The sequence below is a fragment of the Meleagris gallopavo genome, chromosome 14 (assembly GCF_905368555.1).
Source record: "Meleagris gallopavo chromosome 14, MGAL_WU_HG_1.1, whole genome shotgun sequence".
Lineage (NCBI taxonomy): Eukaryota > Metazoa > Chordata > Aves > Galliformes > Phasianidae > Meleagris > Meleagris gallopavo.
Window position 1 is genome coordinate 8,582,310 of NC_139417.1, and position 27,541 is coordinate 8,609,850.

General features: G+C 41.6%; 1 protein-coding gene across 18 annotated transcripts in view; it reads left to right on the plus strand.

The window, feature by feature from the left end:
* SLMAP (sarcolemma associated protein) overlaps positions 1-27,541 on the plus strand; it is a 79,065-nt gene that overhangs the window by 8,470 nt on the left and 43,054 nt on the right. For 16 of the 18 annotated variants that reach the window (XM_085235887.1, XM_085235886.1, XM_085235897.1 and 13 more), the window contains exons 3-4: positions 22,516-22,663; positions 26,707-26,779. In XM_085235887.1, coding sequence (XP_085092013.1) covers positions 22,516-22,663; positions 26,707-26,779 — 221 coding nt within the window. Of the gene's footprint in view, positions 1-4,269; positions 4,401-10,901; positions 11,049-22,515; positions 22,664-26,706; positions 26,780-27,541 lie in introns of those variants that run through there. The other 2 variants (XM_010718508.3, XM_010718510.4) reach the window with 2 other exon arrangements.

Sequence of the window (27,541 nt, forward strand, 5' to 3'; positions counted from 1 at the left end):
AATTATTTGCAATTCTTCCTATTCTAAATTTTGTTTGGGAAAGGAAAGTCAAGTTTTTTTTTTATATTTGTATGTGAAAGAATCCATTCTGCAGACGAGCTGTTCTTGTCTTTGGTCTTGATAGGTAGTTGTGGCCCCTTGTTATTTTCTTGCCATCATTACAGGGACTCATTCGCTAAATGACAGAAGGCTTTTAAGGCTACGTGGAATCAGTATAATCACATATTATTAAGGGGCAAACTATGAGTTTGTTGAAATGTTTTTTGTTTCTATGGATTCCAGAGCTGTAAGTCATTATGCAAAATTAGGACAGTATCTGCTTTGAAGGAAGTTACAGTGCTGTGAACGAGGACCACCAAATAGTGTGGCAAGGACGTATTGTCACAGGATACGTGATGCTGGAAGTCACCTAGCCCGATCCTGAGCTCCAAGGTAGGGCTAAGTAGGGTGTTTGTGGACATGGGGTAGAATTTCAGGTATAGAATTTAATCTGTCGGTACTTTGATCAAAATAATTTCTGAGGACAGAATCTAGTACTTGCTAGGTAGGCTGTTACTCTGCGTTGCTGTTGTCTTAATTCATGTATGTTCTGAAGATCTAGAACTTTAGTGCATCTGTAAAATTCCCAACAGAATATGTCAGGTAGAGATTTTCTTGTTAGAAAAGAAGTTCTAGATAAAAGGCAATTGTAGTAATGTTCCTAGTTCCATAGGGATGGAAATAACACTTTCACTTACAGCTCTCAACCACGACTTCCTTTTTAAAAGCTCAAAGAGGAAATTGGTATCTTTAAATCTTCCTCTTTGAGAACTTTTCCTCGACGGCATATTCCAGAGTTTCTGGAATAGGCAGGAATAGAAATCATCATAGATAGAGAATATCTGGTTTTGGAATCTGTGCAATTAGCTGGCATAAAGTAAAGCTACAACTGTGCTATTGAAACGGGACTTTTGATAGGACTATCAATATCATTGGTAACCTTGTGCCAGTGGAGAGAGACCTCCCTCTGGTGGGAAAGAGGAGCTCATAGACTGCTGTTATGTTAGCATAGAAACACACTGGGTATTCTAAGTCTCTTTGACTGCTCTATACCATTGGCCTTATTTTTAGTTAAGTTCATAAGTCTGATTTTTAATTAGAAAATTGAAGCTGTATCTGCTGCATTTGGGTAGGACTTTAACTTATACATAGATGGAAGGGGAAATGCTTTTGGTGTGTCGTGTTGTATTGACTCATAATGACAACTTCTAAAACTTGCATTCTATTTTGGTACCTGTGTACTGAACATCTCCTGAAGTCAGTACAGGTTATACAACACATCTTATTGCACAATACTGCCTTTCATATAGATCTGCCTTTTAGCTGTAGGTTCACTTAGTCTGACGCAACATTCCAGAATGGGCTTGAGAGGCATTAGTTTGGTTAAAACAAAAAAGAAATTTAAAAAAGAACCCAAACAACCCCCCTGCAACTGACCAACCAAAACATAACCTGCCCTAATGCAGCTGTCCTGGTTTCTTTGAGCTACTTAATCAGATTGCATTCCTGCATGTTCTTCTGGACATCCTTGCTTCATAGCTCAGAGTAAGTGTGCCTGAACTCAAACAGTCCTGTATGCAGATGTACAGATTTGGTCTCCCCTGATTGATCAAATGAAAGTGCATTTGATTTTCTTTTCCGTTTCTTGCAAAGCTTTATTTTGAGTCTTCCCAGGGTAGATGTTGGATGACTTTTAGATGGTGATGTAAGCTTTATGATGTAATCTTAAAGAATCTTGATGACTAGTCGTTCTTGTGAGATCTGTAACTTGTACTCTTTGATGTATTTTGTAGTTTAAACTTGTTGAACACATTCATTTATATTGCAGTTTTGTTTCCAAAAGATTTACAGAAATAATTGCCTTTTAGTATCCTCTAAAAACCTACAATGAGGATGTAGTTTTGAGTCTAATGTTAAGGGAGCTGTAATCTTGTTACATTATTTCAGTGATCTGTCTGCTGGTGTCATGCCTCAACCTAAATTAAGTCTAAAAAGTATGTTACATAATGCTGCTTTAAATATTGCTTCTTATATAGGTGAGAAAAGCTGAGTGCAAACTATATTGTCTCCTACACGGTGCAAACATTTGCGGTCAACAGAAAGATTTGAGAAATAGTAAGTGCTTGTTAATACTTGGGGATAAAAGGATTTTATTCCACTGTTGGGTTCATGCTGAGTTTTCCCAAATACTCTTTTTCTTGGTGGTTGTGATTGAAGACCAAGTCCTAGCTGCGCTAGATGAAAGTGCTGCGTAACTGTTGACAGTGCACAATGTTCCTGTGATATTTTAGTGATCTCAAACTGAAGTCCATTATCTGCACTCAAAAGGAAGCTCTTGCTTTTTATCATTCTTGATGATGTCTCACTTGGGTGGAAGAAAAGAACACAGGTAATAGATGAGCACAGAATGAGAGGAGTTGTAGATGCAGTGCATTCACTCTCAAGCTGCCTGGAGTGCAGGAACCTTAGCTGTGTCAGTGAGCAGGTCTGAGGGCTTGTTCAATTACTGTAGCAAGTTCTTTTGTTTAATTCATATGCTACGTGGACTCTAGCTGGTGGAGAGACCCAGTTCTCCTGATGGAGCAACTTTTGAGCAATTGAAAGTGTCAGCTGCACTGGAGTTTTACTTTTTTAATCCAGTGTTTTAAGTATGAGTTCTGTTTGTTGGCAGCAAAAGGAGGAGAAAGTTTATCTGCTTTGAAGAAGAAGAAGCCTTTGGAAAGAGCTCTGTGACCTTGCTCGAGGACGAGCTCCAGTGGGAGGGATGCCTTGTATATTTATTCTATATAACCAGAAGCATGAAGTCAGAGTGCAGCTTCTTTAAAGTGCAAAGTGCTCAGATACCTGCCTACCCTTGAGGCATAGTAAGGGCATTATCATTTAAATGCCTAAATTACAATAATTAACATCGTTGCTTAATGTGCTAAGGGTGTATTGGGCCAGATTTAGGAGTTTTGTAAATACTGTCATTTAAGTACTTTAGTTGATCATTTTTCTTAAGTATAATGACTTCAAGGCCTGAAAAACAGACATGAAGTATTGCTTTTTCCTAAGTAAACTATTAAACGTTTTTCAGATGCTCTGGTATTACATTTGGGTAAAATCTAAACACGTCCTATAGCAGGAAGCTTGTATGTCTTGCTGTTTTTCTGCAGTGCTAATGAGAAATTAGATAATGCAGGCTGTGGTAGAACATGGCTCTTTCTTTCCTTCTGCAAAACTCAGCATTGCCATTCAGAGAGGAGTCGTGCTTCTTAGTTTCTAATTCTATTGTCTTACAGGATTTTGGTCCAAATCAAAAAGTACTTTATTCAGTGTATATTTTGTAGTTCCTTTCACAAAGCTAAAACTAACACTTTGAAATAAAACCTGGTAACATATTTTACATCATCCAATGAAAACACCATTCAGAAAGTCCGAGGTTACTGAACCTGCACGTTTTGTTCATAACTCACTTAGTGCCAGGTGTCTGTGGCAGTGTTAGGGAAGGTCTGGTAAAGTGACAGGGAGAGTGAAATGAAGTAGGCAGCAAAAAAAGCACCACTGAATTACAGCATTGCAGCAGAGCGAGCCTTGTTGCATTTACCTGATCTTCTTGTAGTTTGTGAGTTGTCCTGGTGGTGTGAGGGTGGGTGGTGGTGTTTGTTTTTGTTTGTTTAGGTACTAACCTCATTTTATTTGTAATACAAGCATATAACCATTTAAGCCAAATACAGTACCAAATGCAGTTTCAGTTTGTGGACTTGCTTAAAGGTTTCCTTCAGTTTTTCTACTGAGATGACAGGAAAAAAAAAAGTTCTGCAAAATACTGATACTTAATAAAGTGTGTAACAAAATTGAAGAAATGAGAACAAATCTGCATTGGGAAAGCTTGTGAGCACACAGGATTTCCCCAAGCTATTTCTCAAGTGCTATGCGAGGCTTTCTACTTTACAGGATCCCCATCCATCCTCCCATCCACACACTGACACTCAGTCTGCTCTTAAAACACCTGGACTATAGATTTTAGCTCCCTTGTCTGTGCTGTGCATCTGTGTATAACTGTTTGGCCGTGCATTCTGCCCGGTGATGGGGGAGGAAGAAGGATTGCTGCTTTACATAAAGAGCTGCCTTATCTACTTGCTGTGTGTTTTCAAGCACCGCTTTCCCACTGGGCACTGCGCAAAGTCTGCACGTGGCTTCCTGAAAGTCATCGTGACCCTGACTGCTGCCTTCCTCCCACTGCTGCCCCTCTCAACGGAGGAGGAGAGAGAGATTCACAAGAACTGTGGTAGTGCCCCATCTCGGCTGCAGCCTTGGTTCCTTCTACCTTTTGTCTGCATGGATTCAATGTAAATGTTGCATGGCTGATGAAATCAAGGGTAAGCATTGTGAGGGGCTGGAGAGAGAAAACTGGGGGGAAAGGAGTGATGTGAAAAGCTAGACACAACTTTTCTGATTACGTATCTCACACTGCTCATAATACGAGCAATCACTTCTTGAGACTGCTAGCTGTATAGAAAGGTCTGGGAGTGCTCAGGTACTGTGTGGAACGGGAAGCACCTCTGTACAGTCAGATATGAGAAGTGTGGGTGTGAGCTTTGTACGGCACTCAGGCACAGATGAATTCTCATATTAGGGATAAAGAAATTGGGTAAGTGAACACCAGAACAATGAACGCACCATGGGGTTTGATTCCATTGGAAATTTAGGGAAGATGATGGGATACAGAGATGATGATTGAAGTTGCAAGTGGATGAAGCTATGAAAAGGGGAATACTGAAACATCAAAACAGTTGAAGTTGGATTGCATGCTTCAGGTTGCAAGTTGCTCTTAAAACAAAACACAACAGGAAGCGTGTTATCACTTCTTCTTTTTAAAATTTACTTCTGGATTAAGCTTAGTGCTTGAAGAGCAGACTTTTATGCTGTTGGAAAAAAATCATCTTAAAAGTTACAATTATCATTTAAGGTAACAAAGCTTTTCCTTGAAAATTTTCTGTTCAATGTTTGAACGTTTCATTTTTAAGCATGTCTATTTCTTTCAGCTTAATTTCTGAAGTTCTATCAAAATATTCTGAAGGCATCAAGTAGAGCCATCATTGTGACAGTGCAGCAGCAGCAGCATTTGTTGTGAGTCTTTTGTACAGCAGATTAGAATTTCCTTGATCAGACAGACTGCTCTGATGGTTATTTATTTGCAGAGTGACTCTTAGCATAATGAAAGGATTGTACTGCTTTAAAATGAATTGTGTGTCTTAAGAGTTAGCATTTTAGTAAATTAATTTTCTTATTGAATCAAGGTGGGTTTTTTGTGGTTTTTTTTTTTTTCCAATTCCATTTTATGCTTGGAGTGAGTTAGGAAATGAACTCTTCTGTATTGAATCTGCAGTTGTAATTATGGCCGCATGGAAGTCTGAGAGAAGTTGAGCAGTTGAAGTGGTAAGGAAATACCTGCTGATCCGTTGACTCACCTGGGCACACCTCTTCCTGAGTTTGCAGGGCAGAGCATCGGTAATTGCAAGAATGAGTGAGCCTGCAGAAGGAGGGGAATGGTGGAGTAAAAGCTGATGGTTGTTCCTGAGAGAGTTCAGTGACTGTTGCTGTCCCACTGGGAAAGAAGTAAATATGTGGCATTCTGGCCCTAGCCCAGTGCAGTAATACTTCTACTGTAACTTACAGAATGTTACTGTTGAGTGAATTGCTTTATTTAGTGGTTGAAATACTCTTTTTAGTTAGTGAAAACTAGTGAAAAAACTTTCCCATTGGTTATTGATTATATGAATGATTGATTAAATACAGAGAGACTTTAAAATTATAAAACATTTAGTATGTTTGTAAATTATTTTAAAGACAGCAATTAGACATGGATAAAAATGCCCTCTAGTTTTCTTCCAGGACAGTATCTCTGTGAGCTGTCCTGGGATTTTCCTTTTGCTTTGTTACTCTGAACTCTTACTGTGGCTGATCTGTTTACTGTTTCTGTTGTTTAAATTCTCAAGCTAAACCTTTCAAAAGGAAGTGAAGAAAATGTTGCTGTTCCTGATGAGCCTGTTAGGAAATGCTGAGGTTATAAAAGTGTTGAGAAACTGACGAAAGGTGACGGCTGCTGGCTGGTGTGCATCATCAGGCTTTGAGCTGGTTGGCGTTCGCTGTGGTTGAGTGCCCAGGACTGGAAGCTTGGAGGTGTGGAGCTGCTCGAGTGCAGGCTGGTTGGGTGTGTGTGGGCTCTGCAGGTAGATAAACTGTTCAGGCTCTCCGGAATTAAGTGTGAAAAGTGCAATTGAACAGTGTGAGGGATTGTGATTAACAGAATGTTTCTCTTGTACCTAGCTTTAAAAAAGAAAACTATAAGAAAGGCATGAAAAAAGCAAGACATGAAATATACAAATGCTGTTTAAAAAAAAAAAAAAAGTCTTTTCGGTCCATAAGAACAATTTCTTGTGCTTATGTCTGCAATTGCAGTACCCCTTTGTTTTTAAGATACCTTCTGCTGAAGGCTGACCCTGTAGCACAGGATGTCCTGTGCTGCGCTTCTGGTGGCTCGCACGCTTTGGACACACTCAGATCCGTGGTGGGAAGGACCCGTCTGCGCTCAGTTCCTCCACATGCCCAGTTTTCCTTCCAAGAGAAACCGAAGCGGATCAGAGGGAGGAAGCTGGGTGTGCTGCAGAGCAGCTCCTGGAGCAGATGGCTGGGAGAGCGGAGCGGGCGTGTGTGTGGCACAGCGTGTCTGCAGCGTGGACCCCAGGAGAAGGAAGGAGCTTGTTAGGGTGCAGATACAGAGGAGAAAGCAGAGAACTGATTCCTGACGCTTCCCTGAAAACTTAGATGGGAGATACCGAGTGCTGTCAAGGAATGTGCTATCTATCCAGTATAACCAGGAGACACATACAAGCTGGGCCAGTGTGCACGCTTCTATCCAGGAACTGCTGCCGAGCCTCGCTTAAGAGTATCTAAAATTAAGCTGCTGCTTCAGCCCTCTGCAGCTACTGTCAGGTGGCAGCAGGGGAAGGAGGCAGCCTGAAATCCAGTAGGAAAAGACCTCGCTTCCTCAGGCTAAACACTGCCTGCTGAGGAGAGCAGTGTGGAAAGGTGCTTTGTGTGCAGGAATCGTTGCTTCATTTGTTGCTCCTATCTTCCAGGTTATGTACCTTCACTGTACAGAATCTATAAGCAAGCAGGAGAGCTGTTACTGATTTACCTATAAAATTGTTACTCCTTTTATATTATAATATTAGCATATTATAATAAAGACTGGTTGTCCAGTCTTCGGTTTGAGCATTTTACCTGTTTTTGAGTGCTAAGCACTTCATCAAAATCAGTTTAGCAGATTGTTCTAGCAGAAGAATGAATTATTATTTTTTAAAGTTGGTGTTGAAATAAAACAAAGCTGTAATAAACCAATGAAGCATTGCCAGCTCACATTATCTATAGGGTTTGATATGCCTGGTGTTTGCAGGCATATAAAACCAGCAATGGGGAGGCAGATTTCTCTTGAATGTGTATTTAGCCATGCTGCTCTTAATGCCATCAATTCCCAGAAACCCAAGCTGTTTTCCTTTGAAATAAACCACGGATAATATCTGATCCTAATTCAAGTTTATTAAAACTTAATAGTAATACTAGACTGCTTTACTTAATTATAGGTAGCGAAAAAGACTTGCTGATTTTTCTTTAATCAAAGTATAAAGTCTTGTCTTTAGCCATATTAAATTTAAGCTTGGATGACAAACCTCTTAGTATTTCAAAGCCTGCTGCTAAAGAGCAGGTGTGTTTTTCTGTGGGAAGCCTGTGTTTGTTGGGGACGCAGGATGAGTTTCATGTGAACTGAGTTTGAGGGTTCATCTGTTTTTGTTCCACAGAACAATGTGGAACATTGATGATGAGCCAGTGTAAAGGGACTGATTTGACGAGTGCTTGAATGCACTGAATGTCTGTTCAGTGACATTATCATTTTTAATGACTGCAGAAACCAAGCTTGCTGAGGTTTTTTTCCATCTTCTAGTGGAACTGTAGGTTTTGAAATAATTCTTAAAATGTTACCAGTGCATATCCTTCTCCCAGTTGTTTTTCTTCTTGCTCTTTTAGTGAATGACTCATTCTGGTCTGCTTTAGTTTCTGGACTTTCTCTTTTGTTCTTCTGAGAGTCTGGATAATGAATGGTAGCAAAACTTGAGACAGTAAATGTCAGGAACATGTTTCAAGAAACTGCGAAGGAAAAGCCTCACTGTTCTCATAGCAGCAGTATTTTTGAGCCGCTGATTAGATGTGGAAAAAATCCACATGGCAATTCCGGCTCCTTTGGAGCATATGGCTTTCTTCTGGCTAGATGTGTTTTCACAATTGATAGGAAGTTCACTTCCTATGTTTAATCTGAAAAGGCTTTGACAGCACTGATTTTTACACATGCTTACTTATTCTGGATAGAATTGCAGTAGCTTATGTAATTTCGATAGCAGGAACACTGAAGTTGAGAAGCCTATTTTTCAAGTCTGAGAAGTATTGTGAATGTTGCAGCTCATGTGCGAGGGCTTTAGACTATAAAGATGGAATACACAGTATAGACAAATCACAATGTATGTTCTACAGTTAATGCCATTTTCATTATGAAAAATACTTTCAGAAAATAAACCAGAAGATTACTTATCTTCTGATAGGTACTGTTTTCATAGAATTGGTTCGCTTTACTAAAATAGAATCTGAGTGTATATAATTGCCCTCTAGTGGTTACAACTCAGGTTTAGATAGCAAATGATATCGATGCTGGTAAGAGCAATATGACATTGCGTGCTGACCGTTGTGTAGTGTGACCTGCATGTAGTTGTCTCTGGTTTTCATACTCGGAAGGATCCACCATTTGAAAAGTTATTGAGGACTGTATGAAAATTAAAACTTCTGTTTCCCTTTGGGAGATTTATGATGGTTGAGGGGAGGAGGGCAAGGACAGTCTTGAACAAGCGGTGCCTGGAAGAAGTTCTTTTTGAAGATGTTTGCTTTGCTTCAGAAAGAAATGTGGCACGTGGAGTGCAGAACGGCTCGGCTGGGTGCTGGATGTGACAGGAGCAGGCCCTGGAGCTGCCCGCCCCACCCTGGGCAACCCGCCCGCTCCTCTGCTCCTGCCACGTGTGCAAAGCACTTCTTTTGTTGATCAAGAGGCTTTAAAAGGCATTTGGGTTTCTTTACTCTATCTGAAGAATGAAAGTCATGGGCACGGCGTTATCAGCATGATGTCCCTGCTGACTTTGTGGAAGCGTGGCACATACCTAAGGAAAAGGCACTAAGAGGTGTTGTGTGGGAAGCTGTGCTGGAGTAATTAGCTTGGGAAGTTTTGCCACGTTTGCAAACCTTTTAATCTGAAAACCCGAGGTACCATGTATGTGATTTTTGTCCTTGACTAAGTCCAGTATAACTGGTGAGTCACTGCTGTGCTGCTGAGCACACACGTCACATCTGTGCACTCCCTTTGCCATCCCCAAGGCAGAAGGCCGTGCTGCAGTGCCCGGCTGGGCACCCCAACATCACCTATCCAAAACCTGCTCCTACCCTGTCATGTTACTGGAAGACTCGTCCTGATATGCACACAGATGCTCCATGCTTGTCTTTCCTCATGCTTAAAAGAATGTTAAACTTCTGTTATTGCCCACTCACAGATCTCAGAGGAACACAGAATAATCTGCCTTTTGTTTTGTGAATAGCAGCTTCTAGTTGCTGCTTGCTTCAGATTTCTTGACCCAAGAGTGAGCTGCACATAAACAACGGCTCCCTCCCAGCCTGTGTTCACTCTCACTTTGCTGGAGGTACGGCTTGGCAATGCCTGCGGTACAAATAAACTCCCAATTGTCAAATTTCTCCTCTATCTGGAAAATGCATTTTCCGTCTTTGGGTGGAGCCGCACCCTTCTGACTGTTTTGCTTCCAGTTAATTACATCTGCTCTCTGTACGGAATGGTGAAGTTCAAAACACAGAATGAAAAAAAGTTTAAGTTAGTTCTTTTAAAAAAAAAATAAAAACAAGTGTTGATCCTTGCCCAGTTCAGAGGAGTTCTGAGAAAAACAGGAGTGAAGGACTCTGGTGGCCCCTGTTTTCAGCATGATGTATGCAATGGATTCACCATGCTGTGGTGAGTTACTATGGAAATATTTGTGCTCTGGTCCTGCTACAAAAAACACCTGATTTGCCATGATTAAAATTCTCAGAGTCATTTGTGCTTTTGAATTAGGACTTATGCTTCTGCATCTTTGTTGACCGTGTTGAATTTATATCACCGTAGCATTAAATGGATCCTCAGTACGGTCATTTTAACTATAGCTAACTACAACCAAACAGTTTCTTTTTGAAAACTCTCATAGTTTGGGAGCAGATGATGTTGGATACACAGAGCAAGGATTTCCTGCTGACAGAGAGATGAATTAAGTAGGCCTGCTCTGACATTGATAACCAGTGCAGAAGTCACATTACAGCCTTTACAGATGGAATCTATCCCTTACTAAAAGGGAGACAGCTTCTTCATAAGTTCATCAGGGTTTTTACAAGTTTTTATACAGTATTACAGAGAAAACTGCTTACCATACCATGCTTGTGTTTGGAAGTGTTTGTGGAATTTGATGTGGTTCTTTTTTTTTTTTTCCTTATCTGTATGTATATCACTGGGAGGTCTTGCTGCCATAAAACAGCAGTATTATGGGATTAAGGATTGTAGGTAAACACAGCAGTACCTTACGTGGAAGGAATAAAAATGGGGAGAGGTTGCAGTAGTTGCAGCAGATACTCCCTTTATTCTCTATACAGTTAACAAGCGAACACGTGAGAAGAGAGGAGCAGAGGAGAGTCGATGTAATGATTAACTACAGGGAGAAACTTCAGTGTGTGCAAGATAGTTAGACAGCTTTTGCAGAACTGCACCGACCTCCAAGCGCCTGGGACTGTGCTGAGAGTTTGAGTTTGTTGATGGGTTACCTACCTCCTTGTTCTCATTGCTTCCGTAGGGGAGGTTTTCTCGTCTGGCTCTTCATCTGGTGAGCTGTCAGGTAACCTTGTTGGCTTCTGTTGTTTACGCTTTGCCTGCAACTGAAAAATGTAATTGCTGACAGGAATTCAATTAAACTTCTAAACTAATATCTCAATTTTTGGTGAATTTTTTTTTTAATAATTGAGTTGCCTTATTACTTCAGGAATTTTGAGGAAGTGGGAAAAATAGTTAATGTTAGTGTTTAGTTTCTTGTCCTAATAGTCACCTCTGCAAGATCCTGTTAGTGTTTGAAGAAATAATTTTTTTAAAATCTTTCTTTCATTCATTTTCTACTTTTTCTATCAATTCTACCTGTCCCCCAGTGTTTTCTCACTAAAACAATTCAGCATTTCTTTTAGTAAGTGTTATGAATCCTTGGATTTATTTTCTGTTAGTGCAGAGCTTTACTAATATCAGCCTCTTAAATTTTAAGACTAGACGAGATTTGTGCCTTACCTCTGGTTTTAGAGCAAAGCCATCTCCAAACATGACCAACCTCCCCTTTTATGTTACACTTCTCATTGCTGCGGTCAGAGATAAGAACGCAGGATTTTGGTTTTCGATTTTGATTTTACATCTTGTACTCCAATATACTTATTATTGAGTTGGTCAGAGAAAGTAACTGTTGAGTGTGTAATCATTTCCTCTTGATCACAAATTTAGGAATATTTTAGTTCTCTGAATAATTTTATGATTTTTTTCCAAGTGCAATATTTTAGTGCAGGTGCTTTTGGCAAATGGAGGTAAGAAAAACCACAAACTTTTAGGAACATACATTTAAAAATAAGTTGTGGAACCTGCTCTTTGCAGAGCTAATAATTCTTGGCTTATTTTATTTGGATATATGCTTCCTACAAAAACAGTCTTTGGGACTGTGTGCACTTTGTGATAATATTTACTTTCATTATTGCAAAGTTAAAGTATTTCATGTTGTCAAACTCCCATTAAATTATTACAGCAAACAGCAGTATTTGGCTGTAGTCTGGTTTTAGAGGGAAGTATTCCTGCAAGGGCATCACGATTGAATATTTCTGCAAGATTTTGCATATTGGAGCTCTTGTGTTATTTTAAGCGGCCATCCTAAAGAAGTCTGAATTTTTGGGTAGTGGCCTATTAAGTCTTTTTTTTTTTTTTCCTTTATTTTAAAGTCATATTGAGTTGCACTTTCCATAATTGATTAACATAGAGAGCACTGTAACATGTCAGAAAGGTGCACTGCCGGTGCGTTTTCCCCAGGGTAAGTCTGCGTGCCATGGTGATAGAAGTTGATGTAAATTACACAAAGTAGTCAGTGCCAACGATACGTAGCCAACGCCATGACTTGTGTAATAAAAGAATGAACTTTCTTAATGAAGTTGAGCAGAACAACTTACAGGGCAACAAGTACAATATCCTCTGGAAAACCTGGTTTAATCCATTAGTACAAGTCCCTAACACCGGCCAGGTAATGCGGAGCTACACAGGCTTTCTCCAAGTACCTGTATTGTTGTATAGGATGCTGTCATTCATGACAGCAATAATACAAAATAAGTCTCTTCGTTATGTTGTTTTTGTATTCTAATGAGTCAACTTGAACATCTCAGGATGGTGTGAATAATTTTTCAGAGAATTGCACTTTATTGTTCATTTATTTTAAAGTAGCACTTAACGCAGCAAGATGTGTTAAAATATCAGCATCTTTACTGTGGAATGCAGATGGAAATTTAATTATTTTTTCCTCTCAAGAAAATTACATTAAAATGAGCAACGAGCTGGGGAGTGCTTGGCAGGAACATTTCTGCTTTGTCTGTTTTCAGCATGGAATTGCATCCTTTTTTCTGAGGCTGTCAGTGTTCTTCATCTATTCTGTGATTATCTTACAAGAGGAGGTTTCAAGGCACGATGTATGTGAGGTGACAGACTTTAAGATTCAGATGTGAAGATAATTAATTGAATTTTTTTCTTGTTGTCTTGAAGCCGTCCAGCGCTTGTAGCAGAAGGCTGATTTTTGGGAATTCTTGTGAAACCTAATGACAAAAAGTTAAGTAAAAAGAGGTGTTTTAAAGACTAGTAATTAGTAACTATGGTGACAGATGTCTTACTGTAGCGAGTCAGACAGCTATATATAAACCAAATTACTTCTCGATTAGAACTCTTCCTCTAATCTCATCTTTTTTAAAAATAGCCTTTTGCATCAAAACTAGTGACATTGATGGAGAGAGATCTATTTTTGCATGCTGTTCTCACATTTTGGGTTAAAAAAGGCTTTTTTCTGGAGCATCTTGTCATCTTGTTCCTTTGGACGGCGCGTGCATCTCTGGATCACTTGTGTGGTCTGTGGGTGGGGCGGTGTTGCTGAGTAACTTCTGCCTTTTTGAACCATTTATTCTGCGTTGTCTGCTCATCACAGAAAAGCGTATTCAGTAAAAGCAACGATATTGTGCATGGTGCCTGGGATGGTGTCAGATCACATCCTTCAACAGCAGTCCTCTACATGAATGCTTATTACAGAATTTTGAGATCTGAAGATATTACAGTGTAATAAAGAGCGTTCAGAACTCATTCTTCTATGCCAGGGAGTTTTGCTACATTTTGCAGTTACAGGATGTGATTATTGGGGGGTGTTAATTCACAACTCTCGAACTGGATTATAAATTGCTTCTAAAAGTAGTGTGTGAGGTTAATAGTGTGTCAGCAGCTCTGCTAGAAGAGCGGGAGGGTGGTTGGGTTAGCAAGGGTAACCTGCCTTTGTGATGGTGATTCTGTTCTTGTTGGTTCCACTTAAAAAAATAATAATAACAGAAAAGCCCAGGCTTAAGTACCTTTTGTGCAAAGTTTGGGATGAGAGCACAGCCCTAGAGTGAAAGCAGCACTCCTGGTATGAGCTGTCACTTAAATGTTGTTATCCTATCGCAGTCTTGTGTGAAATATCATTTTCCATATAACTTCTGTCTTTCTTCCAGAGTTTATGTTCCAAATGTTTTGAGTGTTGATGGTTCCCTTTAGAGCTAAAGTAAATAAAAGACACCTGTAAGTGGTTAATGACAGTCATATAGCTCTGCCCTGATCCGTGGGATTTTTCAGATTCCAGGATCTGCCGTGCAATTTGTTCAGTTTGTGCAAGCACACATGATGCGGGTTTTTATTGTTCTCTAAATGGACCCCCAATTTCAGAGAGCTGTCTTGTAATACAGATGACCTCAAATCCTGATCGTGAGATGTACATTCCAGTGTTAAGATCCTGAGGTCAGTCACTGGTGCTGTAAGCCCTGCCTGCACCGCTCCGATGCTGCTGCTGCCTTGGGAGGTGTGGGGCCGTGGCTTAGGAACCAGCTCTGAAACCCTGCTCTTGTTTAGCTTAGGTCATTGTGATATACGAACCAAACTAGGCAAACCGAATATAGTAGCTGTTCTGAAACTGCTTTGTGGTGTTCGGCTGTTCCTGCATCAGGCCTTTGCTGCCATGTGATGGGTGAGGAGCAGCCTGCTGGGCTGGGGGTGCTGCCTTGCTTCCTTCACCCTGCCTTATGTGTGGAGCACCTCGGTCACAAGAGGTGCTGTGCCTGTGGCAGGTGGGTGGGACTGCTTTGGGGCTGTAGGCAGCAATGCACAACTGCAGCAAACTTCTGGTGAGCGGAACAGATATTTGTCCTTGGGCTTTTCTTTATATCCGCAGGCTTTAAATGGTGACTGTGAATTTTTGTTTTAATATGGAGAGCTTGGATTGTGACTTGAGATCCTGAACATTCACTTTTAGCCATCTTCTGTCAACTCTTTTTTTTTTAATAAGGAAATGCAACAATATGACTTGAAAACTTTTGATAATAAATAAATAGCCTGAACTATTGACATAAAATGCTTCTAAGTTCCACATAGATTATTCTAAACCTTACAAAGTATTGTTAAGGCTCTTTAAGGCTCTTTAAAAGGATTTCTGTTAACAATGACTGTTTCCTAATATAAATGAAAAAAAAAAATCCTTGTAAAGTAAATGTTTGTCATCCCATTTCTGAATTTACCTGGTTCAAAGCAGATTTTGTGGGCAGCAGTGGGTACTGTGCAGTGCTATTGACTGTGGTCACCTTGGGTCCTGAGCTTTCCTTTTCCAGATCATTACAGCTGCTGCAAACATGGGGCTTTAATACTGGTTTACTAAGTCAGTTGTGCTGTGTGAGGGGCCTGACATGGAGGTGGTATTTCCTCTGCAAACACACTAATGTGGCTGGTGGTTTTGTTTGGTCTTTGTGTGTGCGTGCGTGAAAACTTGCAGTGTATCATTGCTGAAAATTCTGTTCAGTGTAGATTCAGAACTCAGTTCTAAAGTAAGTGCTGTGACACGGTGTGTCAGAAGAAAGGTCTGTACCAAATCATTCACAGGTGCAGTGTACTTGGAAATGTTTGCTCTGTTTTCTTGAGAAATGTGACCTTTCGATACTGAGGAGAACATGAGAATAACCTGTGGCTGTGTGTTGAGCTGGAGCTGTTGAGGTCTGGCTGCTTGATGCTGCTCTGTCCCAGCTGTGCTTCCTCCTCCCTGGCCTCCCAGCCTCACACAGCCCTGTGCCCATTTCAGGCAAAGCCAGCAGAGATCGTGCAAACAAAAGCTGAGCTGAACACAAGGCCTGCAGTGAATTTGAGAGCTCTCAAGCTATCAGGGCATGGCAAGCAGCAAAGCGATTCATACTTCAGAGCACTTCAGCTACATCCAGAAAAGGTTGTCTGTTTATAACCGGACTCAGTTATGCTGGCACGAAGCTGCTTTTACTGCTACAGTTTATTTTGCTTGACAACAGGTATGAGCGGGCAGCAGGGTTGTCCTGGCAGTGCAGTCAACAAACCTCAAGGTGGGAACAGGACGCAGCTCTCGGTCAGCAGAAGGGCACGTTCCCTGTTCCCTCCAGCCCCAGGCCCTGCTGGTAGGCTGCTCTCCCTCTCCTCAGCTGCCACACTGAATTTCACAGCATGTGCTTGTCATGGGTAGCTAGAATCATTTCAGAACTGGTCTGCCGAGATCTCACAAATTAAAGCGCTGGTTTTGTTTCCAAGTTGTTCAGTGAGCAAAGAGCTTTTTAGATCCACGTGTTTAACTAATACAAAACTAAATAGAAAAGCAGTTTTGCTCTATGCACCCCACCCTGTGAATTATGCTTGCTTATGGAGAAAAATACTTTTACTTCCTTGATAGGTGGGTGGAGTTAGTCGAGTGAGTGGAAAGGAATTTAGGATGTGTCTAAGCAGACCAGAATGAGGAACTCAATCATTTGAATCTGGAGATAATTTAGCATTTGAACTTCTGTCATCTATCTTACAGCCAAAGGATAAACCTGGAATTTGTTGTGGTTAGCACAGTGTGTTAGCACTGCTAGCAGAACTGCTGCTCCCACATTCAGAAAATACTCAGTGTTAATATTTGAAGGAATGTAAAGTGACCTATGAACTGTATGGGAAAAGAAACCTTTTGGCTGCAGTGTGATAAATGTTGGCTGTATTGCTTTGACCCCATTATGTCTTGCTCTAAGATCTTTCTTTGTAATTGAGATTGTGCAAAACCAGTATATTTCACCTCTTAATAGAATACTTAGTATGAGACAGGTCCACACAGTTGTGTCTTGATCAATTTTGTGTTGAAGTATTGCAATTTTTAGATCCCCATTTATTTGCTACATGTGAGTACTGGCTTTAGTCCAATGCATTTGTACCACCAGCATTAATTGTCCAATGACTGGTCATCTCATCTCTAGTGTGAGCAGAGGGAAGAACCTGTTGTCTTTCGGTGTAGAATTGAATGGCGTTATTACTGTAGCTGACACCACTGCTGCCCCTTTCTCATTCTCAGTATAGCAAAAAGATGAACTTGTCACCTCCTCAGCATGAGAATTTAAGATATTTAAATCTTTCTGGACTAAACTAATGCCTTGAGAGTGTAAAACAGGGCTCAGCAGCACATGGTAGCTGTATATATTTCTTTCACAAAGGAGATAAGAGATGAGGAAATTAACAGTAACATAGGAGGTCCTGAAATTGGGAGACTCTTATATCTGTAATAGCCTAGGCAGTGAAAATGTATTGAGTATATTGATGGTTGACTTCTGTAAAGGAGACAATGGCCTACATTTTTGTGCCTCTTGCTTACTTGACAGTGTAACAGTGGAACAAGGGTGGCATATGAGCATATGCTGCAGCCTGTCTGCATTTACAGATGTAGATTTCACTCCATGAATGAAGTGAATCTCAACATCTGTGTTCTTCAGTAATTCTCTATGATTTTCAGTGTAATTGTCCTGAACAGATGTTTCAAGTTGATGGAGCAGCAGTACGTACTCTTCAAATGGAAAAGGGAGGCTTTATGCAGTGATTGCAAATGTTCTGTGAATCAGAACGATCACCCTTTTATACTTGCTGCCTACTGCAGTACTGGTGCATTTCCAGCCTGGAAGAGGCTTGGGGGTGTTTTTGTACATGGTGTTGTACTTGGAGTGGTTACTGTAAGAATTTTGGGGGAGAAAAAGTCCACTATTTGAATGATCAGTAACTCATTTATAGAAAACCTTTTAAGCATTGATTTCTTTTTGTCCTATTTGCGAAGCCTTTATTCTCCATCTTTACCTTGTGCCGTGTAACCAACAGCTATGCAGCAGGAAAAGTCTTGCCTTGGGCTTCTGAATGTGCCATCAGTTACCATACACAGCTGGTTCTGAAGATTTTAATCTTGCTTTGAGAAAGTTAAAATGTTAAACTTGTGAGTTAATTATGAGTTTATTCTTTATTTATTGGGCTAATTCTGGAGCTTCATGTTAAATTTCTAGATTGATCCTTAGTGATGTCATGCGGTGCATTGAAAGAAATGCTGAATACAGTTAAAATGAAGGCTAAGGAGGGAGTGCTTGCTAAAAGCAAGTTTTGTAGGAAGAGGCTAAAACAAAATGCGTCAGTTGGTTCTACCCTTGTACTGTAATTAAACCGAAGTAATTAATTAAGCTACTGAAAGCTTTCTTTCCTATGCATCTCTGAGCCCACTGTTTGTCTTTCGAGTTCCTTCAGAAATGTCTCATGCTATGGAGAACTGCACACAGCTTGGGGAAGAACAAACACAAAGAAGCCAGAAATCGACATCTCACTTTCTGACTTGTCTGGCTATGTAGAGAGTTATCTTACGCCTCCCTCTTGGAAATAGGATGTTAGTTAAGTAGTAGCTATAAGCAGAATGGTTGTTTATTTGGTTTGGTTTTGTTTCTTTGAAAATTCTCCTACATTTCATGTGGAAAGCTACAATCTGGAGCATAGCGATTGTCTAATTCCCTAATGTCACCAGAATTCATACATTGTCCATGCACACATTTCATATCTCCCTGACTGCACGAAAGTAAAATGCAGACTGTGATTTGCAAGTTGTTGGTACTCTGAGTCACTGACCTAAAAAGCGGTGGAACTTGAATGGTGTAAGGTTTTTCTGTCACCATTTGACCATAGGTCAAAGAAGAGGAGGTAATTGTGTTCAGTTTGCAAAGCTCAGCAGAAACCTGAAATATGATCAATACCACATAATACCTTGTAAAGCATCATGGAAACAAAAATCTAATACTTCGGAAGTCCCTTAAGGAGGCTTCGAAGTAATATGGGTGGTCCTGGGGAAGCTTGACTTCAAAATAACATCTTAAATTTTGTGGAAGCAGCATGATAAGGACAATTAAGTGAGTTTATTAACAAGGTATAAATGAGAGAGGATGCAAACAACCGTGAAAACATAAATGACCAAATCAGAACATGGACTAGAATTTATTTTTTTGTCTGAGAAGGCAGATACTGGAAATGTAATATGTGATATATTATATATATATGATACTGGAAAGTAAGTTTCTTAAATAATTGTACATTGCCTCCGATGGAGGGGAAAGAACCATTTGAGCCATAGGTATTGTTGTCTTAAAAAGAAAGATGCAGTCTTAAGAGGTTCTGCCCTCACCTGCCCCAACTGCACTCAGCCCACATGTAAGGCACAAGAGGGCTGAGTTTTTAGTTTGATCTGGAGGGAGATGTGAATTACGAAACCAGGTGTCATTAGGCAGCACATACTGCCCTTTGTTCCAGCACTACCAGGGTAAGCAGAGTTTGCGTCAGCTCTCCAAACTGCTTTGCTGGGGCTAACAGTGAGCCAGTAGAGCCGTGGAGGTGGTTGTGTGACTGCCCTGAGCATGGGGCTGAAATGCCTTTGGTTGTGTCGAAGCCGGCACCGCTGCTGGAGCTGGGCAGCATGCACTGCAAGCAGGAATGCCTTCATTACACAGCTGCTGGTAACAGGCATTGTGCAAACTGGAGAGCCTACCTAGAACATGGAGTACATAATGCTGTATTAAATACCAGTATGCTGCCATAAATAGTAGTTAATGTACAGAAGTGAGTGTCTGTCTCAGGGTCCTATAAAGGACCTATAAAGAACTTTTTTTTTTTCCTAGGGATTGATCTTTGGGAAAGATGAAGGCTGCTAGTGAAAGCAGGATGGCAATAACATGTAAATTTGCTGCATGGAAGCGACCAAAGCTGTGGGTTGCTTGCCAACTGCTGCATTAAGGATGAGATGGCTGAAACCTTCTTCTGAAGTGCTGAAGTCAGTGCGTTTCTGCTTAGACACCAGCTTATTAACATGTTGCTGGTGCTGTTATTTCTTTGCTAGATGCAGGGAATAGTGTTAATTCTGTTTGTAAAGACTTAAAGACATTTTAACAGCATCACTTTTCTAAAGCATACATGATGAAATTTAGTAGCATGCACTTAAATGGACATCAATGTGATAATATAAAATGGAATGTGTATTTATTATAGCTGTTTATTTACACTTCTGTTGTTCCATGTGGAATTTGTGAGTTTAGCACTGCTGATGGTGTGTTGCATTTCCTTTCCCATGGTAACTCTTCTGTGTTTTTCTGTGCTATCTTCTCAATGCCCCGTCTGTGGATGCTGCAGAAATATATTCGCATCCTTGAATCCAAAATGTAGAGGACTAAAAGGCAGGTATTATGTATAGGAAAGAAAAGGGTGGGGTAGGTAAGCATAAACATGTTTGTTTCTCCTTGCCTGTGACTCACTTCTTCATAACAGAAGGATTTTCAAAAGGAGCAGAGTGCTAATTGAAAGCAAACAGGAAGTAAAAATAATTCTGTGCACTCAACCATGAGGGTGGAATACTTTCAGACAAGTAAATTAATGAGCTAATTAATTTGCTTGACTTTAAACCTATAACTGTGACAAAAGCCATATAACTATTATTTATACTAATATGTAATATTTTGTAACACAGAGTACTGTTTAGAGGGGATGGGTCTGATGATTAATGCAGTGAAAACAGCCAATATTTCCTGATCTGTCCATAATTCATCCTGATGGACATGTGACCGATTTTTTTTTTTTTCTAATTTAAGATCAAAGGCATATCTCTTGAGTAGAAGTCTTTCATGTGCTGCTTGTCGTTCTGTCATTACCTCCATCTAGCTGAGTTTGCCTGTTTTGACATTCATCTCAATTGCTGTATTGAGTCCCATCCTGTGGACCCAATTGCATTGAAGCTGTCAGGTGCTGAAGATGAGCATGTCAGATACATATCATGTGCTTGGAGTCATGTTCCAAGATGAGGTTTGAAAAGTACTACTGCTGGTCTCATCGTTTTTAAACCCAAGTTTTCCTTCAATGTTTTTACTGTATTTTTTTTTTTTTTTTGAGGAGTGTGATAATAGACAAAAGCATGTTGTTTTTCTTTATTGAATCCTCAAACAGAAAAAATCATGAGTTGCTTTTATAGGTAAGACATGGGAATATGCTCATTTCTGGAGGCAGCACTCGGCCTCCCACCTGCTACTTGATGAATTTCCTTACAAGTGCAGGAAGTTAGACTTCTGATGTGTATAAGGATCCTTTAATAACCACTGTCACCTTGAAGTTCTGCCCATGGCCCACTTCAGCTGCATTTGGCTGCCTAATAATATGGCAGTCCCTCTCTTATGCTGCCTGCTGATCAGGTCTCAACTGGTGACTCACTTGCCAGGTGGCCTCTCCTAGATGGGGCAGTTCCCCTTGTGTCATAAGCCACTTAAGATTCAGTAAGTTGCTATTAGAATTTAATTAACGCTACAAATGGATATTTACAAAGGTACCTGACAATGAATCGATCCTAGGATTAACATAATCACCTGAAGGCTGTGCTGCCATTCAGCGAGACCTGGACAGGCTGGAGAGCTGGGCAGTAAGAAACTGGATGAGGTTCAACAAAAGCAAGTGTAGGGTCTTACACCTAGGGAGGAATAATTGCATGCACCAATACAGGCTGGGGGATGAGCTGCTGGAGAGGAGCTCTGCAGAGAGGGACCTGGGCGTCCTGGTGGACGACAGGTTGGCCATGAGCCAGCAGTGTGCCCTCGTGGCCAAAAAGGCCAATGGCATTCTGGGGTGCATTAAGAAGAGCGTGTCCAGCAAGTCGAGGGAGGTGATCCTCCCCTCTACTCTGCCCCGGTAAGGCCTCATCTGGAGTACTGTGTCCAGTTCTGGGCTCCCCAGTACAAAAAAGACAGGGATCTCTTGGAAAGAGTCCAGCGGAGGGCCACAAAGATGGTGAAGGGCCTGGAGCATCTCCCCTATGAAGAAAGGCTAAGTGAACTGGGTCTGTTTAGCCTTGAGAAAAGACGACTGAGAGGGGACTTGATCCAGGTTTATAAATATCTGAGGAGTGGCGGCCATAGCGGTGAGGCCAGTCTCTCTTCAGTGGTACGTGGAGACAGGACGAGGGGAAACGGACATAAGCTGCAGCATAGGAAGTTTCGCACGAATGTGCGTAAGAACTTCTTCACGGTGAGGTGACGGAGCACTGGAACAGGCTGCCCAGGGGGGTTGTGGAGTCTCCTTCTCTGGAGATATTCAGATCTCGCCTGGACGCCTACCTGTGCGACCTGGTGTAGGGAACCTGCTTTGGCAGGGGGTTGGTCTCGATGATCTCTAGAGGTCCCTTCCAACCCCTGCAATTCTGTGATTCTGTGATAATGGTGTGGACTAGTTTCCCTGAGAAGTAAAAGCATCCTAATTTTGTTTTCCTTAGTTTCAGTCAGGTGTTATTACAATTCCTGAATCCTGTCATCTTCCAAAGGATTTATTTTCACTCTCAGTCCTTGCTCCTCCTATAACACGTTTGTATCGCGCAACTCAGGCACCTTCACCTCATAGAGTTGAAATCCTCATATTGATGAACAGATTCTTATGTGCGTGTGGCAAAAGGTGTTGCCAAGGTGATCTCATTCTTTCCATGCAGGCACTAGTGTCAAATAATCAACAAATATTTTTATTTTTTAGTTATGTGAAGGTGTTACATCCCGAGGAGAATACCTTGAGTTCAGTGCATTAGTTCTTCTCTACATTGGGTGTCAAGCTATATTTTAAAGCAAATTCAATTTTACTGACACTTCAGTTTCAACATACTTGTTTTATTTCTCCAGGTAACGTAATGTTCTTTTTGTTTGTTTTTGCAGTTCTATCTTCAAGACACTAAAAGTAGTAATGGTACCTTTATTAATAGCCAGAGACTGAGTAGAGGGTCTGAGGAGAGCCCACCATGTGAGATAATGTCAGGTGACATCATCCAGTTTGGTGTAGATGTGACGGAGAACACACGGAAAGGTAAGGGTATGGATCACTTTCTGTTTTTGTTTTTCCAGTGTACTTATTTACAGTGTCTTACTGCAGTGTGATCTTTAAGCGTAAATGGTATTCCCACTGTAAGAAAAGAAAACGTTATTGCTTCTTTTCCCTCCGTTGTGCTGGCAGTGAGTCTTGTGACTGCGTGGTACACTGGATAAAGAAATGGATTCGCTGAAAACACTGAATCTGTCCTTCCTCCCACTCAGCCAGGTCTTTCAGTTGGCTTGCTTCCTCGGGCCACCTTCTTCTGCAGCTGTGTGGGTGCTTATGTGCATTTCAATAGGCGATGGAAATGCAGAGCTGGGATGGCACCACGTGTTTAGATGCTGTCTCACTTCAGTTGACTTCCAGCAGTTTTGAAAGTGCAGTGTGAGTGTGTATGTACAGGGGATGTGTGCGTAGCACTGGGGGTTTTGTTTGTTTTGGATTCCTGGATGTTTAGTTGGTATTGTTTGGGAGTTATTTAAAATGTTACTTGATGTAACGTGAGCACAAATATTAATGAATAATAGCAGTATATTTGGAATACATCCAAGGGATACTTTACATCTTTAATAAACCTGGAACTATCTATTTTGAGTGGGGCTGTCTTGATTACAGGGGCCAAATTTGTTAATCTATGTTTAGACCTAAAACAATTTTGAAGTTTTTTCTAGAAGGTAAAAACGGATTTCATTTGTTTTTATTGGTGATTATTTGCAATTAATGTATGTGAAAGTCTGTGGAAAGCTCATTGGAATGAGCAGTTCTTCCCCATGGCTCTGTTAGTATGGCAGGACACAGCCCCTAGGCCTGAGCCATCTGGTTCTGCTGCCTTCCTTTGCTCTTCCCGGCTTTGAAGATAGGAGCTGCACTCGGCGTGGCTGCGATGCGCTGAGCCAGCTGATGAGGAAGAGCGTCGAGGTCTGTGTTTCCCTCTCTGTGCCTCCCCAAGCAATGAATGAAAATTGTATCATCATGCAGGGGCACGAAACAGCTGCATCACAGTTACAGTGGTTACACATGAATGCAGCTGGAATGCAGACAAACACATTTTTCTCCCCCTGTTCATTTCAGTAATTTTAGATGTTACTGTTAACTTAATCTCGTAATAAAGCACCGACATGAAAGCCGGTTTTAAATTGGTGGTTCCCTTTGAGGCCCTTTCGCACACTGATACTTGTGTGGTGCCTCCCCTGCAGAAGGCATCTCAGCACTTTGCCACGTGCCCTTACGGACAGGCAGCACGAACGGCCTATGTAAATTGCCATTTGTGTAAATATCGCTGGAATATGTTTATTTCCGTGCCATTGTTCGGGCTGCCCTTTGGGAAGTCATTTTCTCGCAAATCCGATCTCGATCGGGTCTCGAGGAGCGCGGCACGCTCACTGTGCGCCGCTTCGGGACGCCTTACATAAGCGGCGGTTCTTCCAAGTTGCGCTGTGGAGCCGAAGCCGTTGCCAGGCCCGGCGAGGCTCGCAGCTGCCGCTTCCTTTTTTGTCGCTGCTGTTCCAGGCACCGGCCCCGCTCCGTTCCCCCTCCGGGCCGCGGCGCCGCCCGCCCGTCACCCCTCCAGCTCCGCTTCCGTGTCCTCGGCGCCGCCTCGGCGTCTCCGGGGTGCCGGGATCGGGGTGCCGGGATCGGCGCACCGCGTGGCGGGCAGCAGCGGGCACCGAGTCGGGCAGCCGGCGCCCTTCGTCCCGTGGCGGCGGACGCGCGCTGCTGGGGCGCACGGCTGTGCCGCTGAAGGACGGCCCAGTACTTTCGAGAGAAAAACCGCACAAACTCTCGGTTCCCCCCCCCGCGCTCTCCGCCGTCGGTCCGATGGCGCTCTGTTAGCTCGCGGCGTGCCGGCGCGATCGCGGCCCCGTTTCCCGGCGTCCCGGCTCGGCTCCTCGGGCGCGGATCGCCCCCTGCCGTGCGCGGCCCGGTTCCGCCGCTCCCTTTCCGCGCTCCCGCGGCAGCCGGGGCCGGCACGGCGCGAGCCGCTGTGCCCCAGGTGAGTGCGGGGCGCGTGGGAGCGCGGAGTGCGGCCTCAGACCTCTGGCTTCTGCCCTCTGCCTTCCCTCGAGGGAGTGACGATAGAGACGGGAGGTGCGGTGATCCCTGCTGCCGTAGCCAGCCATCGCTATTCCAGCGTCGTGTAGGTTGCTGTACCTTTCTTTTAGGCTTTGTTTTTTTTCAGTTTGTCGTGACTTGATAGCTGAAGGATAATATGTGATTTAATTGTGATTTTATTCTGTAAACCAACCAAAATGCTACAGTACCTTCTTACAGGTACTATTTATAGTCTCTATTAAATACCTTTTATCTCTTCTCCTCTTTTTTTTTTTTTTTTTTAATATATGAAAAAAGCTTCTGCAGCTTTCAGTACATTTATTTGGAGTGTATTAAAGGGAAAAACTTCAGAATCCTATAATCTCGTGGCAGAGCTACTCAGTATCCAGTGCATGGCTCAGTGCTGAGGCTGTCTCTTAGCTTTGGTTTTTGGTACCCTTCTACTTCATTCCTGAAGTCATTCGTCTCTATACTTTAAAGGAAAAGATCCTTCACTGTGAAAGCTGTTTGAGTGTTGCATGCCACAGATAATATCGCTGCTGGTTTTTGTTGTGCTGTCAAGAGCAAATTTGTGAACTGCAGACCCTTTATTTGGACATCTCAGAGTCAAAAAAAAAAAAAAAAAAAAAAAAGGCCCCATGGGTTGATCCAATTTGGGATGGGTCTGATCTTCCCTGGCAGGTACACTTCATGTTGTACCAGGGCAATTTACCACAGTTCTGGAACGAATCAGATGCTTCACTGTTGTATTTAGCTTTTAGTGCTGAACACAAGGAAGAAGCTCTGTTTAGTTGGATCGTCCCTCCTGTATTTTTAGATTCTATTTGTGACAGCTTCCTCAAAGGCCTCTCTCTTTTCCCTCTTTTCCCTGGAGTACTACTGTGGTCCTAAAACAGTTTTTGTCCTTTTTATACTAAGCAGATTAACTATTTTACTGATATTAATAACTATGAAAGTAGAGCAGCTCCAGTGTTGGTAGGTTCTTCAGGTATAACGATCGAGGGCCGTGCTTGTATCCAGCTCGCTGCGGTGCTGTGGGAACAACTTCCATCTTTCTGTCCGTGTTACTGAGAAGATGCACTTCACAATTCATAGCACTGCACAGGAGGAAGAAGAACAGCAAAACTCCACTGTAATTTGTTTGAGAGTTTCCTGAAATGGTGTCAGTACAATTTTGAGGAAGCGTTGTGAAGAGGATCAATCCTGGTGCTTAAAGAATGTTTGAAGAATCTCAAGTACTTGAAGATCAGATACCGTTTACTCCTCTTATTCTTTCAGGATCTTTTGTCAGTTCAGTTCCAGGGAAGCACGCTCTGTCTCTGAAAGGAGAGGCCACTTGTTAGGGCAATGTGCTTTACCTACACACTACAAACACCCCACAAAGAGGCATCCTTCTGAGTGCTGCTGGTGTTGGCACTGCTGAAGAGAATGTGCTTCTGTGTTGTTCATGTACTCTTCATCTGCTCTCCTTTGTGATTGCTGTGTTTGTGAATAGTGATCACTTGGCAAGTTCCAAATGTTGAAGTGTTTGGTGGCACAAATTAGATGTGTTACCTTTGAAGTCTCTGGATATGTTCACAAGAATCGTGTCAAAAAGCTAGCTCATTATTGAGTTGCTATTTCTGTGTTCCCATTAACGCAGGTAAGATGCTGCATTATTTTCCCCCTCATTTTATGAACCAAATGTACTGCTTTAACTCGCTGCAGTTAAAGCTGGCCTTGCTACGTTTGGAGTCGTCGGGGTTGGAACTGCTTGGTAGGCCAGAAACAAGTACCCAGCATGACTTCTTTTGAGTTTCTCATGGTAAAGTTTCCATTCTCTGAGGAGGTCTGAGCAGACAGATCAAGCCACCAGTGCTTGAAGGCTCGCTTGCCTTTTCTTGTTCACCTGCCTTAGAGTTTAAGACAGTTACCTTATTTTTAACCATGGGACTTATAATTGAATAGTGACAAATCATGATGATGTGCTGTTTGTTTCTTTTCAGTTACTCATGGATGTATAGTCTCCACAATCAAACTGTTTCTTCCAGATGGAATGGAAGCTCGATTGCGATCTGAGTAAGAATAAGCGTCTGTTTGCATATGGCAAAATTAGACTTGTATAGTGAGGATTTGATGGATATTACATTTAAAATTGGCATAAGAACAATTTCTTTGTATGTGTTCAAGTAAATAAAATCACTGAGAACATGGTTCTTTTGCAGGCATTATGAAAAATAAGTCTCATTTGATTGTCACTTTGAGAAATCGAGGCAGCTCTGAAAGCATAAAGAAGTTCTTACTGAGTTGGATTCTCTGATTGGCTGTGTTTCTCAGGATACTAAAATGAATATTAAAAACAAAAATATAGGAGCAAAATGAAGCAAATGAGCCATTCCCCTTCCCTCTTTTATAATTTGGCATTGTTGTTTCTGTTCCTTTAAATGCACATTGGCTCTTCTAAAGTGTGAAGCTAATATCTGTTTCTGCACACGTGTACATGTAACACTGTTTATATTCTTCAGATAAGCAATGTAGTGTTTCCTCATGGTGTAGTTGTTCAGCGTTACTATGAAAGTAAGCTTTACCTGACATTGGGGAAATTGAGTAAGGCTGGATAAAAGAATATTTGCAAACTCAGATGAATGCCAGGAGACTTCTCTGTGCACATGTTGGTATTGGAGAAAACTTCAAAGAGTAATAGAAACAAAAACTAGTTTGTTGGCTTTTTTGCAGTAACTAACTGACGATTACAACCAACATAAATTTTAATCAGCTTTCATCCTCAGCAATTCTATGTTTCTCATTACTTAAATATTCTTATAGTATCAAGTATCCATA